The sequence below is a fragment of the Aspergillus nidulans genome, chromosome II, assembly GCF_000011425.1.
Source record: "Aspergillus nidulans FGSC A4 chromosome II".
Taxonomy (NCBI): Eukaryota; Fungi; Ascomycota; class Eurotiomycetes; order Eurotiales; family Aspergillaceae; genus Aspergillus; species Aspergillus nidulans.
The window spans coordinates 3831353-3847988 of NC_066258.1; the positions used below are offsets into that span (position 1 = coordinate 3831353).

Sequence of the window (16636 nt, forward strand, 5' to 3'; positions counted from 1 at the left end):
GGTACGAAGACGAAAAGAGCAACATAAGTATAGACCATAACAAATCCTGTGACGGGTCCAAGGTCAGAACCCGAACCCATGCGTTGGGTCGACAGTCAGGACCCGTATCCAGAACCCGCCAACCCGCAGGTCGCCCGCCGAGCGCAATTTCCATAAACTCCTATGCTAGACTATATTCACTGCATAAGATTGCTTACTTGTCGAATTCCTATCGTTATGCAATAGTTTGTTCTGTTTGACAAAGGGCTACCCAAAACCCGCACGGGTTCAGAGTGTATCCATACCCAACCCGTCGCTTTGGGTGGACCCGTTACGGGTAACCCGAGGGCTTTTTCAGAGTCTAATTATGCATATCATTCTACTGACTATCGACGGTTTAAGGTATTGCCTTCATATATTCCACCCTGCGCAATATACCCAATTGATTTTATATCTTGGGGAGGCCTCCAATGGACACAAATATTATCCACGCCCTTGACCCCAATCAGTTCATAGACGGAGTATTTGCATGCTGTCCTTGGCCCTTGATCCTCCTGCTCCCAGAGCCCCCAATTACATTCTCCAGGTGCTTCAAATACTGACTTTGGAACGTACTGGTAGCTATTGCGTACTAAGAACTGAGTAGCCTGAGTTAGCGTATTGTTCAAACCGACCCCAGTGAACAGGCGCCCCGTAGCGATATCCAGGGGCGGGGGAACGGGGCGTCCTCCTTGTGGATTGTTGGCCCATGTAGCTGGGCATGTAACCTTTGGGGGTAGCTCTAGCTTTAATTGTACTTACAACCAACTATCTTGCAATGTCTTTCATGGCCTCCGGGTAAGCGACATGCTCCACCGACACAACATTGCGAAATCTATTACCAAAGATGTTAATTTCCATCATCAGTAGCTCACTCGGCATTTACCGCGCCATGGTCACTGCTGCGAGGAACGAAGCCATCCCTTCGTCATGCGACCCAAGGCACGGCCCAAATCGAGTACGGCGCCCGCTCGCTGTATGCCCTGCTTGCCAAAGCCCCTTATTTGCAGAAGGACAACCTGGTCACTTTGCAATGCCCTTAGACTTGAATATGCGTGAAGTGCCCGCCTTTGGACAGATCGAAGCCTTGATCCACGAAGTGCAACCGCGACGAGCTGATCATGTTCTGCAGCAGAGCGCGTGAGGCACACCAGACGAACTCTACCGTTGGGGTTGGCGAACTGGTGCTTAAGATGCTGTTTAAGAAAGCTATGAGGGGGGAAGAAGTTGGTGCTGTTTGATTGGTGGGGTATTATATTGCTGGCTAAGGGGTTGGTGAGAAGTGGGTGAAGAAGGGAGACTGTGATTGATGTTGGGGTTTCTGAGGAATTTAGAGGGTTCACGCTTTGTAAGGGGAGTTTGTCAATGTTCTACTCAATAGCTTAACTACATATAGCCATCACTCCCATCAACATAGAGATGCTGGGACGGGTATCTATACTCCGGCACCTCCAGTGTCGAAGAAATATCAACCGCGTCAATACCGCGGAACTCAAAGTATGCATTCCACTCAGGGTCGTCAATAAGAGTTTGGGCGAGTTCCTGTTCATAAACAATTGAGAACTCGCACCCCTCATCGTCCCCGTGCGGACCACTGCCCACTCTCGGCGGGTAGATGATAATCAACCCGGGGGTTACAAAGTCTAGCAAATGCCTATAAGTGATCGGCCGCGCAAATCCAAAATCCGCCTGTGAAATGTTCGCGTCCCGGTGGTCCGTCTGCAGAATACTCATCAATGGCTGGCAATCAATGCGGAGTTTCAGGGCCGCTTTGTCGCGCACCCGTGAGACCATAGTCAACATCGCATCGAGCCTTTCCTGAGTAACGCTGTTCGTCAGTTGTCGGATATAAGATGCAAGTCTCCAAAGCGGCCATTCTGCCTCGCCGTCTGGGTCGGCATGAGAGATGATATCCGCGATAGTAGGATGTGCGATCTCAGCGGGTGCATTAATGTTCATGGCAGCAGACATGACATTTCCTTGTAACCTGGCAGGGACTGGAGGGCTATGCATGCGACGTCTCATGTCGACGGCCTCACCCCAGAAGAGAGGCTTGGAGGTGTCCAGTTTGTAAACTGGCGCACGGAGACGCGTCAGCGTCCGAAGAATAAACGCCGAGAAGGCGTCATACGTTGAAATCCAGCTCCCGTCTGCCGCCTTCGGTGTAGCGAGCCTCTTCAGCTCTGCAGCTTTGCTTCTCGGAAGATGGAACAAAAGCGCTATCCTGGGTAACTGGCCTTCAGTGGGTTGTGGCGGAGTAGGCCCGTCGACTTTATCCTCCTCCGCCGGAGCGGGTTTCGTGAGGCGGCTGACGTCGAGGTTCGCCGGGTCCCACAGGGGAAAGGGCGTATGATTTAGTACTGCGTAGCAGTTCTCCGCCAGTTGATGCGTCAGACCGGCCCAGCCCATGACGTCGTTCGCGTAGTGGTGGTGGTGCATGATAAAGACAAGACCGCCCCGGACGAAATTCGCCTTGTAAGCAGCGACGGCAGGGCTGGCGTCTGGATGGGCTTCAGGTTTCTCCCCGTACGTCATAGGCTGGACACTCCAGCGCTTCAGGTCACCTAGTCGTACGGTAGAGAAGTGAGTCGCTTCGATCTCGTCGATAGATGGGTACGCTGGGTCTTTGTCGACCCACTGCACGACAAACTTGACCGTGCTGTCCTTTTTCCTCGTGAAGGAGTGCCCGCCATCCGAGTCTTTCTCTATTGTTCCGCAGAGGTGCCGGGCTTGGGAGAGTGTTCGCTCGAGACCGGCTTTGAGGGCCTCTACCGCGGTGCTGCTGAGTGACTCGTCGAGGCGAAAAAAGAGTGCATACATGTTGTAGGTGCAGGCAGAGAGGTAGTCAAGCGTCGAAAGCTTGAAGCGTTCCTCTTCTGGGTCATCTTCCCATCCATAAGGATGGAGGTGATACGTTTGCGACTCCGGCATGGTGCGGTGGTTATAGAAGCTTGATGATATGCAAAATTAAGTGAGTCCAACTGTTGCCAGGGTCTGCTCTTTATAGTGGCCTACAAACGCAAGGCTGAGTCAGTATTGCCCTAGTTGAAGAAAGCCAAGTCCGCAGTCAGCGCACGGTGTTCTGAATAGATTAATTATTTGATGTAGACAACCATTGGGAGACCGTGAGCCCTGCAATAGACGGGAAAACACCCACTTGTAGGGCTGTGCCTTTTACCGGCTCCATCGGGTATCAACCAATAAGTTTCAGGAATGCTGCATTTCCTATATCTCACTAGCCCAGCCGAGACCTTTCCTCGCGTACCAAGCATGCCTATAGGCTATAATACATGGTTATACTCGACGCGTACTAGGGAGCTAATGGAGAGGTTGCATTATCAGCCGTCCCGCTCTGTATGTTCGCCAGGCCCCATCAGCTCACCTGCTGAGTAATATGTGAGAGTCGGAATTCTAAATTTCTTGGCTCTTTATAAGCCAATCTACGCTTTTCCTTTCCTTTCACTTGTTGCATCTTCTCCAAAGATCCGAGTTACGAGGCCCGTGGCCGCGTCGCACTTGCCCATGGTATCCACATCGTCCTCGGTGTCTGTAACAATGTGTGAGACTAGCAATAAGCATAGCATGCTTCCGCGCTTTCAGGCCCTATGCCTTAACGTATTACCTAGGTGAGAACCGAGATATTGAAGGAGGTCGCCTCCTCCCGGTGAGCTCAGCCCTGAAATGCTCACATCACAGTAATACTCAGACAGCTGAGTAAACACACTTATCGATGATTTCTATAACCCAAAATGGTGAATGGTGCCTAAAGGCGGGGTTGGAGTGCAGTGCCGGTAGTGGACGAGGCTGAGGCTGGCCGCTCAGTGACGATCGATAAAAGAGAATCTAGGCCGTCAAAATCACTCCCATTTTGCTCACACTCTTATATTAAAAGTACGTAAAACACTGCAACAGCCTTAATCTTTTTAAGTTACAATTATTTTATCGCCTTGTTTTCGCGGTATACCCGACCTGAAAACAATATTGCCATCCGCGTTCACAAGGCAGTCTTCAACCACTGCCCGCCATCTAGCAACACTCACGGTAATTCCAACAACGGAGGTATTCTCAAGCTACTTTGGCATATCAGCAAAGCTAATCACAATGTTCTACCAGATATTCACCGGACTTTCGATGGAGCTAGATAATCTATTTGATCAGGCGCTTCAGGGGCTGCTGGATTACGAAGCCAACAAAGACCGCGAGAATTGCTTAGACAAAAGCATCCATATTGCAAGACAGGTCACAAAAGTGATTAACGACAACGAATTATTCTCTTGGTTGTTATTGTTGGCCTGTTGTCTTCGCTATAAAGTCCGAAATACCTTCGCTGCCGAGCCGTTCGAAGAAGCAGTTTGAGCCGCAAAACCTAGCTGTTACCATAGCAAGCTTAACTACTCCGAAGTTGTTTGAAAAAATCTTGATGACTATATAAACGCTCTGGAGATACTGATCGACCTATATAAGTGCTAGTATGAGCGGCGGGGACAACTCGATGACCTTGATACGAGCATTGCATATATGCCACTTCGTATTGATGAGACAGTCAAGCGGGATGTTCCAAGGATTCTGGACTACATTAATATGTCTGTACTCAAGGGAGACAGATATGATGTGTCTGGTCTGACCGATCATGCTATGGCTGGGGTAGAATTCGCCACAGAGGCCGAGAGGTTGGCATGTGGACGAGGGGTCGCAAATGAGGCCGAGGCAGCAGCAGCAATGGGGGCTGCCTTGCTGAAACTATGTCAAGGAGGTATACGAATGGAAAAATATGATCCGCTCGATACCGCAATCGCGAAGATAGAAAGTGCTATTGAACGGATGCCGGACGTGAACAAGGATGTCATACAATGGCAACACAACCTTGCGACCCTCCTTGAACTTCGATTCGAGAGACATCCTCGCATGATGGTCCTTGATCAGGCAATACAGCTCTCTGAATCTGTTGTCGAAGCCGGTGCGGCGAATAGAAAACAGAAAGCTATACGGGAAAATAGCCTAGGGAATCTCTTTGGACGCAAGTTCGAATGGACCGGAGCATCCGAATACCTTGATAATTCTATTGAGAGACTCAGAGAGGTTAATTCTATTGCCGGAATACTCGGGTTTTGAGAGAACTCGTTATTTGAATAACCTGGCCTTTGCGCTTGCCCTTATGTATGAAAGGCAGAAAAGGCTCGAAGACCTAGAGGAAGCTATCGAAAACTCGAGGAAAGCATGTGAATTAGGAAAAAGCTCTCCTGATGAGGCCATTTCCCTGAACAAGCTGAGTACCAACCTTCACAAGTTGTACGGTCACACGAAGGAAAAGGATTGTCTCGAAGATGCTGTTAAATATGGGCTCCAAGTATGGGAACTGATAGGCCAGGACCCGAACAGCCCTTTCCATCAGGCCTGCGCACACAATGTAGCGCTGGTCCTTACTCGGCGTTTTAGGCTTCTGGGGGCCCAGAAAGTTTTCAATGATGCTGTTAGCCTGTACTTGAAGGCTAATGAGCTAAGATCCCAGGAGGATCTCGAGAGGACGACAACATTGTTCAGTCTAGGAGATCTCTACTCCATTCCGTCAGTTGAAACAGACTAATAAAGATGCCTACGAATTTCCACAAGGCCGGGTTCATATCCGATTGAGAGCTGCTGTAAAAGCGCTCGGAATACTGCGGCTGAGGGAAGATTGGGAGCAAGCGAGGGCAATCGGGAGCGGTGCCCTCAAACTACTGCCTGACCTTTGCGAGCGATCCCTCACACTTGACGACCAACAGTACGCGATTCTTCAAGCTACAGGTCTTGCGGCAGACGTTTGCTCATTGTACCTTCAGTGTGGTCTTGTGACTGAGGCCCTTCAAAAGCTAGAATTTGGTCGTGGCCTGATACTCCGGTACATGATTGACAGGCAGGGCGATGTGCCGGGGCTGGAGAGAGTCTACCCCGACCTTGCTGCGGGGTATAAAACATTACAGCGCCAAGTAGCCCAGCCTGTAGACCGGAACCTCAGCAGCTCACGTCGCTAGCAGCTTGTGCGAATGCGACTAGAAGCTGGAGAGAAGCTCAAAGCTGTTGTTAACGAAATTCGCCATAAGAAAGGATTTGAGGCGTTCCTCCTGGAACCGAAAGCAGAGGAACTGACTGATTCTGTAGCTGACGGCGTAGCTGTCGTGGTCAATGTGACCTCCATCCGCGCAGATGCAATAATTGTCTCGAGTAACCAGATCAGGTCAGTTCAACTTCCGAAGCTGGAGAGGGATATCAATCTGTGGTCGACGAGCCAGGAGTACCAGAAATACAGATCCGCGGTTCTCGATCATCCTGTGGGTCAACGTGATATAATGCCCGACTTGATTGCAGAAAACAACGAAATGATGTTAGAGTGGCTATGGGATTGCTGTTTGGAACCAATACTCAATGAGCTATCAGTCAGCCCTGATGGCTCATCCCGTCTCTGGTGGATTGGTCCGGAGACGCCAGCGGCCTTCCATTTCACGCTGCTGGCCGTCGCGATGATCGTTCCGGTGAAAGCACCCTGAGAAAAACGATCTCATCGTATACACCTTCTCTCAGGGCACTTGCGTACTCCAGATCACTCTCACTGAATCGTTCCCAATTCCAGAAGGATACGGAGAAGGAGTCAGTCCTGATCGTCGCGATGCCCACGACCCCAGGGCATCAGCCCTTGAGCGGAGTGATCGAAGAATCTAACATTGTGAGGGCTATTTGTAGAGAGACACACGTCTGTGAATTACTCAATCATCCAACGGCTGACCAGGTGTGTCGCAAACTCGCAACCTCTGATATCGTTCACTTCGACTGCCACGGGTCAGCAAACGAATCAGACCCATCGCAGAGCTACTTACTCCCACAGAAGGACGGTGTGCTAGACAAGCTCACGGTCTCTAGAATCTCGAACGAAGTCTCTCAGCAACCTGCCTGGGTCGCGTACCTTTCCGCCTGTTCCACAGCCCAAGTCAGGGCCACAAAGCTCGCTGACGAAAGCCTGCATATCGCAAGTGCTTTTCAAATGTCCGGTTTCCCCCACGTTATTGGTTCGCTGTGGCCAACAGATGATGCAGTCTGCGTCAAGGTCGCGGAGTTCTTCTATACCTACCTATTTGACAATAGTGAAGGTACGAAATCTCATCGTGCAGTGGCCACCGCGTTGCGGGATGCAGTCTTGAAGGTCCGATCCGAGATATCAGAGCATGCCTTAAGAACGAAATCCCTTGGTTTGGGCAGCGTACATCCATCTAGGTGCTTAGCTTTTCTCTTGAGCCATGGATATTCGAGAGATAATTGATGTTCCGGGCAGGGCTGTATGATAGCACTACTGAATAGCCTAGGCCATAATTCTTCATTATTAATTGGTGCGTTCCTAATCACAACATTCATGGCCTTCTCTCCTTGAATTGATCCTAACTAACGTGTTTGATAGTGTTTGCTCAAGGTTCTGGGCCTTTGTAATATGGGGTACTGCCAGGGAAAATACTTGGAGTGTGTATCATGTAATGGTAATTATTATGGTCATTTCTGGACCAGAAAAAAACCATAACCTCCCCTTCCCCTTGTCCTCCGATTGACGTAACGTATGGTCGGACCCCAAACACTGCCCCTCAGCTTGATTGTGCGCATATCCAGCTGCGACCGGCGCAGAACATGGCCAATGAGCGTCCAGTTCAGCAGGTCTGTATTATGGTAGATGGGAATTCCGGGGAAGTACTCGAATGTCGATGTGACAAGAAAGTAGTCTCTCCCAGCACGGACAATGGGGGGTTTCCAGGTTGAAACCGGGCGATATGCCTCTTCCATTAAATACTCTGCCCTACATTGATGCAGCACCGGGTGGGTCAAATATATATTGTGGACGCTATTGTGAGGTGGACGCACGCGGGTTTTCAGGTGGACAGAAATTCGGAATTCATCAGGTAGCAATGGACCTATCAAAACGCGGATGAGGCTATTGAGGATACAATGCATAAATATCTGTAGTATATTTTATTACAGTCGCCGCATCGCAGTGATGACCAGAGAGGTGGCGCTAGCCCTTTTATGCTCGCCGGCACCTATAGTAACCTTAAGTGATTACATTTACATGCAAGGCATACTTGATCAGCACTTTGACCAGCTAGGCAGTCGCTTAAATACCCCTCTCTACCATCAGAAACCTCCTCGTTGGCAGACGATCCATAAATGCGCGATCTAATCCGGCATACGACAGATCCTTAGTCTCAGGGACCTCGAACCAGACCCAAACCGCCCTGATAGCCGTCAAAGCTGCCCACACAAAGCCGCTTCGGCGCCTAGATCCGTCTGGTCACTGTTAGTTAGGTAGTGTGAGAGCCACTCACGTCGGAAGCGATGGCAGATGCCATCACCGGCTTCGCCGCCCCGACGAGAAAAGGCATGGACGCCAGATTTGCGGTGTCGAAATTCTTCGCGCAATCCGTAGTTGGTCGACCACTGTGCGCAGGGTGTCTCGAACAAGGGTACGAATGCCCAGGGCTAGGGGTATTGGAAACGCTTAATCCTTGCAGTCAGTGACGCGGGCTGCCGGGGATGCTATCGAACACGACAGGACGACATTCGGTCGAGCAGCTGAAGCCGGATTTTACCTAGCTCGACAGTATCGTCTGGTATGCCCCGGAAGGAACGTTAGTCGTTTCTTTACAGGGAAGATTTAGCTCTTTAATAACTTGTCTATAAGATAGCCAGTACATACATTTCATAGCCAAATAAAGGTAACAATTTTATCCAAATCCTTTTTCAAGAGCATTAGACACTGGCCAGACAGTCAGTGGTAGCTTACTTGTTTGGCAAGTATGTACCTGTCATTAGGTAAAACAAGTTAAGAAGAGATCTCTAAATAGGCAATCAGTATCCTCTATAGTTAACATGTACATCTGATTATCTCAACTTGGCCATCTAGAGCTTTGCCTCCTTTTACATATCTTGATTATGGCTTTCTGGAGGGGTGCTAGGCCTGGGATTAGCCATATTAGCGATATGTACAACCATGAATTCTAGAAAGGTAGCTATACTCGAGGTTTTGTCTAACTTCAAAGCTAGGCTAAATCGAGAGAATGCTGCTCTGGAGGCCTCAATGTTTCAGAGGAATCACATCATTGGACGACCCAGTGAACTAATAGTCCTACCGGTGCATACCAGACTACAGGCTAAAAGTCGTTGGGTCTGGGCTTGGAGCCGCTGTCCGTCCCGCCAGCTATTCCAAATTGGCTGTTGCTATACCCTGAGTAAGCTGTAACTACAGCAGCCAATCCGCAGCAAGAGGACAAGGTGGCAATAGTGAAGCGAGCTCACAATGTCTAATTTTCAAAGTCTGACGTTCCCGCATTTGTTTGCTCATGCTATATACAAACGCTCCGGCCCATCGTCGTGGTTCGACATTGACAGACCTCAACCTAGGACCATGTCGAGACCATATCCGTGAGCGAGGTGTTCTGGCTCCGTAACATTCCCTTAGGGAATTCAGATGGGCGGACCCAACCCTGGTAGGTTGAAGCAGGGATATGCCGCTAAGCACTCTAGGCTGAGAGACAGCCTATGGGACTGCAAAGACGTTGCCCGAACAAGAGTTGCCAGCTAGTCATAGCAGCCACTCCCCGAATTATGGTCTCTCCCTTCTCTCCGAATAACCCATCAGTCAGCCGCCGTTTCCAAATCTCCGCTCGCTCCTGATTCCTTGTCCACGCCCGCTGCTCTATTGGACTCAATAATACCCGCCAGGTGTAGACTGATTCATTGCGATACTAAGGACACAAAAAGAGGCACAAGAAAGAGTCGGTGGGTCCCTCCGCTGCATCCGCGCAGCTGAGATCATACCGCAGCTAATGTGGACGCTAGAAGCGGGCATGCCCTTAGCGCCGTCCTCTTAACTGCTCGCCGCGGGCCTAGGCATTTAGGTGAGCCGGTCAGGTAGCTAGCGACCACACTTGCGCACAGGCATGACTCCAGTAACGCCTCGTTTCCAACCGAGATTAGATACAAAGGACAGATCTGAGGATCCTATGATCTTTCAGCCCGCGCACCTCCCAGGCCTAAACATAGCGCCCCGTAAGATCGCGGCCTGGAATAGGCATCTGTGGTGATTGACTCAGAAAATGTCCGGCAGCGATTCACCGGTAGTTTGGCTAACTCAATTGGTTGGACTTCAGTTTCGTTGGTTTTTGTCTCCGCAATCGCAAGGCTTGTGTGTTTAGCTCCCTGGGCCGCTGCCAGTTAATAGACACGAGGCGCTTCCTGCCTTGGCTTCCTCCTCTCAGCTTTTCCTCCAACTTTCTCCCATCCTTTACCGCGGCTGTCTCTTCCTTCCACATCCAAATAGGTTGTCACCGCTATTAACCGTCTGCAAGAGAAAGGTGCGTAGGCGCAGAGTTCGCTGTTGAGGAGATCCGCTCATACTACGGTAGCATCATGGCGGCCCTGGCATCTATGGTCGGTCGAATCTACCAGGCATTCAGCCCACCTCAACCGCCTCCTAAGCGCGGAGACGCTCTCAAGTTTGGCATTCTCGGAGCGGCCAATATTGCGTACGTATGAGGATTCACAGACTCTCATGTGTGAAGTCGGACCTAACGTGACTGACTTTCCGCTCAGACCACTGGCTCTGATCACTCCGGCGAAATCTCATCCTGAAGTCATCGTCCAAGCAGTGTCGGCTCGTGATCGGAAGAAGGCTGAGGAGTTCGCAAAGGCCCATTCCATCCCGGAAGTCAGAGATTCATATGAGGGTAGAGAACCCCCAAACACTAACCCCAGTGATTTGTCCGCTGACGAGCCAAGACATTCTCAGCGATCCCAACATCGACTGTGTTTTCATTCCGCTGCCTAACGGCCTACATTTTGAATGGGCTGTCCGAGCCATTCGGGCCGGTAAGCATGTGCTGGTTGAGAAGCCATCAGTGTCCAACGCGACCGAGGCGGAGATCCTCTTCAACCTCCCAGAGTTGTCGCAGCCAAATGGTCCTGTCATTCTCGAGGCATTTCACAGTCGCTTCTTCCCGGCTTGGTCCTACTTCCGCTCTTTAATCGATCCGGCCAACATTGAGCATGTCAACGCAGTCTCGATGATCCCGTGGTGGGGGACCAGTAAGGATGACATCCACTTCAACTACAACCTCTCGGGTGGAAGCATGATGGCGATGGGCACTTACAACATGGCTGCGCTGCGGATGGCCTTTGACGCTGAGCCTGAGGAGTGTCTCAGTTGCGAGGTGCATGCATACACGGACGGGGTCCATGATAAGTGTGATTATGACTTTCATGCAACGTTCCGATTTCCCAACGGTGCTATCGGAGAGGCTTCAAGTACGTTGAAGGGGCCTACGTACTGGACTCCTTCGCATGTCACCGTGACCCAAAAAGAAGTCATTATCGCAGATGAGACTCTCCCTCAAACCCAAGTCAAAGTTCAACAGCGTCAGCTTACCCTCCACGGCTTTGTGCATGGGATCTTCTGGCATCGTATCGATATCAAGGACATCTACCAGGTCCGGAACCGAGATACAAGCAAGGTTATCCGTGGATGGGAGCAAACAACCTACCATAAGGCCTACACCTTCAAAGAGGCTGGAGGGGAATTCGCGGATCTTCCCGGTGAGCCTTTCTGGATGTCTTATCGACACCAATTGGAGCAATTTGTCAATCGAGTGAAGGGTCGGGAGACGCAACATTGGATTAGTGGTGCCGACTCCATTGCCCAAATGAAGATGCTGGATATGGCTTATGAAAAAAGTGGACTCGGCCGTCGGCCCACAAGTTCATTCCAGGTCAACAAGTCTTAAGAGCTCCAGTCTGTATTCCCCGTTTGTTGTTAATGTATTCATCCCATCTCTAGTGCCTAGCTTTAGTTTCTTTTCCCACTTATTATCGATAGTTATGGAACACAAGTAGTAAACGAGGGCAAAGAGTGATAGCAATCCTGAGTAAGCTACTCCTAGTTCCTTGTGAATAGATTATTTCCCGCTTAAATATCTAGCATTACCAATATATCACAAGCGACAATTCCTGGCTAGCGATGTTCGTGGCACAGACCGCCGTCCCTTTGTCAAATCACTTTGTACCAGCCGATGAATCACAGCCGTCTCATCAGTGCACCTTCAAACTTTTTTTTCACTGGTGAAAGACTACCTCTAAAACTGGGATATTATGGTGATTGTAACTTTGACCAAGGGTTGAGCTAACGTCTTACGGAAAAGCGGTACTCCTCCCCCCGATCCAGGTACACGACACCACAGCCCAAGCCTGCGTTTGCAACAGCCGCCTTGAAGTCCTCCAGCGACTCCGACATGATATCATAGTCATCGAAGTGAACTGGAATAGTGATGTCCGGCTTAACCAACTGCATCAGCTCTACCCCCTGTTTTGCGTTCATCGTGACCATCAGGGTGAATGGTGCTAGCGATGGTGACGGTACCATGGCAGCACCTAGATGGATTATCATGAGGTCAATATTATGCTCTCCGTATAGCTTCGGGATCTCGTTGAGCTCATCAAACATCAAGGTATCGCCCGAGATGTAGACCCGGTAGCCCACTTTAAATCCGTCCGCGCTATGGCCGTAGCCAAGCTCTAGAATCCAGCCATTTGTTGGAGGGATCTGGCCTTGTAAGCATTATTCAGACAAGTAAGATGGATAGAAAACTGTATACCGCCCCGACGATATCGTTCAGACTCTCCATTGCCGTGCCCAAAGGAGCGTGCTTCCCGGGCATCCCCGTTACCCGCAGGCTTGGCATATACTGGTCCTTTGCCTCTATCTTGGTCGCAAAGTTGATCATCATTTGGTGGAAAGGGTCCAGGTCATAGACATTCGTAAATGAGTCTGGGCCTCTAGAGGTCAAGACAGACTTCGCATGGCTTGTTGTCACGATAGGTAGGTTACGCCGTAGGGATTCTTCAACTTTGCGGTCAAAGTGGTCTCTAGCTTTGTAGTTAGTTGGCTGGTATCTAAATCAAAGGAGATGAGCACGCACTCGTGATAATGTGACAGCAGGACTAAATCAATGCGCGGCAGCTCCTGCAGCTCAACTGCCGGGTTGTGTCTCCGGGTTGATGTCAACCCAGGTCCAAGGTGAAGGTGGTCGCCAGCGTGGAGGAAGTTGGGCTACGGTATTGCATTTTGTCAGGCTTGTTATATCATGGAACTAGTGTATACCCACATCTGTCAAGATACGCACACCTTGCCATTCTCTGTGCTCCGTTAGTACAGCCTACTATGTGACATACTGGATAAGGTCGTTACAATATGGTCGTGGCATTCCCGATGAAATAGATCGACGCATTCTCGCTGCCTGGTTTGCTGGGGTGCACCTTGCTGTTCTTCACTGGCGGCAGGGTTCGCGGAACCTGGTCGGTGCCGGTATCGCGGGTGGGCGGCTGGAGATGGTTCGGGTCAATTACAATATGCTGCATAATTAGATGAGACTGGTTTGTGCGAATAGACAGATGCAAGGAGCGTTTCGCAGGGGCTATTTTGGTGATAATCATACGTGGTCATGACGTCAAGTGCCTAACACACTATATCTTTCTGACTGAGCACAGAAGCGCCAGCAATGATTGCGACGTCAACAATAAAACTGAGGAGGCTTCAGTCAAGGTTAGGTTATTTCGGTAGTATTATATACTCAGCGTGCGACTTCCGCCTAGGCCATACAAGGGCGAGGCTGATTTGTTAGAGTTCGATGACAATCTTCTACGCAGCAATACGACAGGCTTTCCAAACAGCCTCTCCCACTTCATACACAAAGCGACGAGCAACGTCATAACCTCTCCAGCAACAAGAACCAAGACATAGGTGGGCTTCACTGCCTAGATGACCGCTTGGATCGCCCTCTCCTGCAGCTCCCCATCCAAAGTCTGAAACACGGTGCTCTGAGTACTGGCCTTCGCACCCTCCATGACCTCTTGGGAAATGCTACTACCAGCAAGGGCCGCAAGGATGTTCCGAATTACCTCGAACTGGCATATCTGCCCGGAAACAACGAGCGCATATACCTGGCTACCGATCTGTGGGAAAATTCTGCGTCCTGAGTCCGGCGCCGATGTCTTCCTGCTTCGGGTCAACGTGGCAACGGTATATCCGGTCACCATCGACAGTCCAGCACAGCACCCACCGCGACGAACATCATGCAGCCGTAAATGGCGTCCGTTGACGATGTGGAGTCGATGAACAAAATCAACGGCCCGCCTTCGGCGATCAGAAACAAGCCGGTGATGATGAACGATACCTTGTAGACCTTGATGAATGGAGGAATGTGTGAGAGACTAGGCTCACTGTGACATTAATAATAACAAACGTGAGAGCACACACACGGCCGCCATGAGGGTGCCACCCAGGAGAACGCGCCAAATGGCACAAATGTGGCAATGGTTCGTCTGTACTTTCACGACCAGCTCTCATCTCGTTCCAAGCCATTATTCTCTTTTCGCAATTGGAGGATAGCATTTATCTGACTTGCTTTGACACTTAGTAAATAGTCACTTTTCAAGAACATTTCGTGAATGCTGCTGGTTATGGAGTCGGCGACCCAAAGACTTCCATATGGATGCGATCAGGGCGAACTCCCAATGTCTCCAGCGCCTCACTCTGCGCCTTCATGAACGGCGATGGGCCGCAGATGTAGTAGTCTGCGTCCGGCAAGAACACCAGGTCTTTGATCTTAGATACATCGACACGTCCAACATAGTCATAGTCCACACCTTGCTTGTCGCCTTCCTCCACCTGCTCATAGAAGATGGCCCTCTTCACCTGTGGATTGTCAGTCATGATATTGGCTAGCGTCTCCTTCATCGCGTGGACGCGTCCGTTGCGCACCGCGTGCACGAATACGGCCGGTCGCGATTTGGAATTGTTGGTAACGGTCTTTAGCATGGACATCATCGGTGTTAAGCCGACACCACCACTCATCAGAACAACTGGAGTGGTGGCATTGGTATCGAGCACAAAATCACCAAAGGGCATGCTGATCTCGACTTCAGAGCCCTTGGGGAGCGATTCATGTAGAACATTGGAAATACGACCGGCAGGACGAGCACCGGACGCAAACTCCTTTTTAACGGAGATCTGGAAGTACCGTTGATTTGGAATATCAGACAGACTGTACTGTCGCGGCTGGTAGACGCCGAGTTCTGGAACAAAGCAGCGCACGCTCACAAACTGGCCTGGTTTATACGTCGGGAGGCGACCATTATCTTGGGGAACAAGCTGGAAGGAGATGATCTCCTCGCTCTCGTGCACCTTGTCGGCGATGACGAACTTGCGCCACCCCGTCCACCCTCCGGGGGTCTGGGTCGCCTGCTTGTAGAGGTCGTCTTCAAAAGAAATGAAAATGTCTGCGAGCTGCTGGTATGCTGCAGTCCAGGCGTCCGCGACCGGCGGTGTCACGGCATCGCCCAGCACCTTCTTGATAGCCCGCAGCAGATGCTCGCCGACGATCGGATAGTGCTCCGAGCGGACACCCAGACTGGCATGTTTATGGCCAATGCGCGAGACTGCAGTAGCAAGAGCCTCGGGGTGATCAATGTTACTAGCATAGGCCCAGACAGCATGAGCAAGAGCGGCAGGCTGCACGCCGGTCGCTTGGTGCGAGGAGTTGAAGATATTATTCAGCTCAGGGTGCCTCTCCAGCATCTCTTTGTAGAAGAGAGTCGTTATCGTGACGCCGTGCTGTTCGAGCGCTGGGATTGTTGCCTTGACAATCTGCTTTTGCTGGGGGGTGAGAGCACTGGTCGCATACGATGCGCGTTGACGCACCAGACGCAGTGCACCGCGTCGCAACACATTCTTCAGCATTTTGAACTGTCTAATTATGAAGAAGTGCAAAAAACCGTATTGTCTCAAGAGACAAGGAGCAGCGGGTGAGGCGTCTTATGAAGTCATAGCTGCGTCTTGCGTAATCCCCCAGAGCTGTAACTGATTCCGCCAGTCACCTGGCCAGGCAAGCGATTTACCGATATTATAGTTTTCTACTAGTAATGAAGGCTTCCAAAATCCGCTAAATGTTATTTTCTATTCGCTTTACTTGTGCGATCCGGCGCCAGCAAAACAGCCTAACATATCTACTCCTCCTACTATAGGTAGTTCAGAAAATAGTATAGAATAGGCACTCTAGTACTACCTTTACTTCTTTCAGGATAACCCTCATCAGTATTAAGTGTCGCGAATGGAATGGCCGGGCACCAATATTGCGTAGAGACCTTTGATCCTGGCAAAATAAGTAGGGTGGTTCTCGTGCCAACTATGTCTCCTCCCACTCATGCTCAGCAGATGCATGCGTCCTGTGTAGCTGCAAGTCGACGATTAATCAGCGGAGCTGGGCTGTCTACCCTTCAGTCTCTACTACAGACTCGTCAGGCAGGTTGAGTCCTAAAATGCTCCGATTGTTAATGTGACCAATCATCTCCCGGATGCACTGACTATATTTGCTGCCTGGTTTTCAATACTCTAAAGATAGTCACTTTGTCTTTTAATGCTTCCCCGAACTCTTTCTATTTCGTTGATCAGCAGCACAGAACGCGCTTGTAGTCAAAGGAATATTTCTCCAAATCCACCATAATATTTGGTAGTCTATTTAACTGGGCAGCGATATCAGGTGAGCCCTGTTAGCTG

General features: G+C 50.3%; 6 protein-coding genes across 6 annotated transcripts, besides 2 other annotated features; 3 read left to right on the top strand and 3 right to left on the bottom strand.

Annotated features, from left to right (window-relative positions):
* Positions 1-2356: part of a sequence feature (contig 1.222 742..5781(-1)) that runs on past the window's edge.
* Positions 1405-2949, bottom strand: ANIA_09513 (uncharacterized protein; the record flags this gene model as incomplete). The annotated part of the gene is made up of 1 exon (XM_863802.1): positions 1405-2949. The coding sequence occupies one exon, from the start codon at positions 2947-2949 to the stop codon at positions 1405-1407; it is 1545 nt and encodes a 514-aa protein (XP_868895.1).
* Positions 2357-16636: part of a sequence feature (contig 1.59 1..177453(-1)) that runs on past the window's edge.
* On the top strand, positions 4120-7473 carry ANIA_03525 (CHAT domain-containing protein; the record flags this gene model as incomplete). Its single annotated transcript, XM_656037.1, has 7 exons — positions 4120-4266; positions 4489-5097; positions 5189-5488; positions 5589-5984; positions 6033-6232; positions 6577-7139; positions 7445-7473. 7 exons carry the CDS (start codon positions 4120-4122, stop codon positions 7471-7473), a joined length of 2244 nt encoding a protein of 747 aa, XP_661129.1.
* On the top strand, positions 8368-8737 carry ANIA_11398 (uncharacterized protein; the record flags this gene model as incomplete). The annotated part of the gene is made up of 2 exons (XM_050611519.1): positions 8368-8517; positions 8714-8737. The coding sequence occupies 2 exons, from the start codon at positions 8368-8370 to the stop codon at positions 8735-8737; spliced, it is 174 nt and encodes a 57-aa protein (XP_050467542.1).
* On the top strand, positions 10441-11810 carry ANIA_03524 (Gfo/Idh/MocA family protein; the record flags this gene model as incomplete). The annotated part of the gene is made up of 3 exons (XM_656036.1): positions 10441-10556; positions 10624-10757; positions 10810-11810. The coding sequence occupies 3 exons, from the start codon at positions 10441-10443 to the stop codon at positions 11808-11810; spliced, it is 1251 nt and encodes a 416-aa protein (XP_661128.1).
* Positions 12206-13440, bottom strand: ANIA_03523 (MBL fold metallo-hydrolase; the record flags this gene model as incomplete). The annotated part of the gene is made up of 5 exons (XM_656035.1): positions 12206-12625; positions 12678-12948; positions 13002-13132; positions 13188-13218; positions 13271-13440. The coding sequence occupies 5 exons, from the start codon at positions 13438-13440 to the stop codon at positions 12206-12208; spliced, it is 1023 nt and encodes a 340-aa protein (XP_661127.1).
* Positions 14540-15824, bottom strand: ANIA_03522 (flavohemoglobin fhbB; the record flags this gene model as incomplete). The annotated part of the gene is made up of 1 exon (XM_656034.2): positions 14540-15824. The coding sequence occupies exon 1, from the start codon at positions 15818-15820 to the stop codon at positions 14540-14542; it is 1281 nt and encodes a 426-aa protein (XP_661126.1). The 5' UTR covers positions 15821-15824.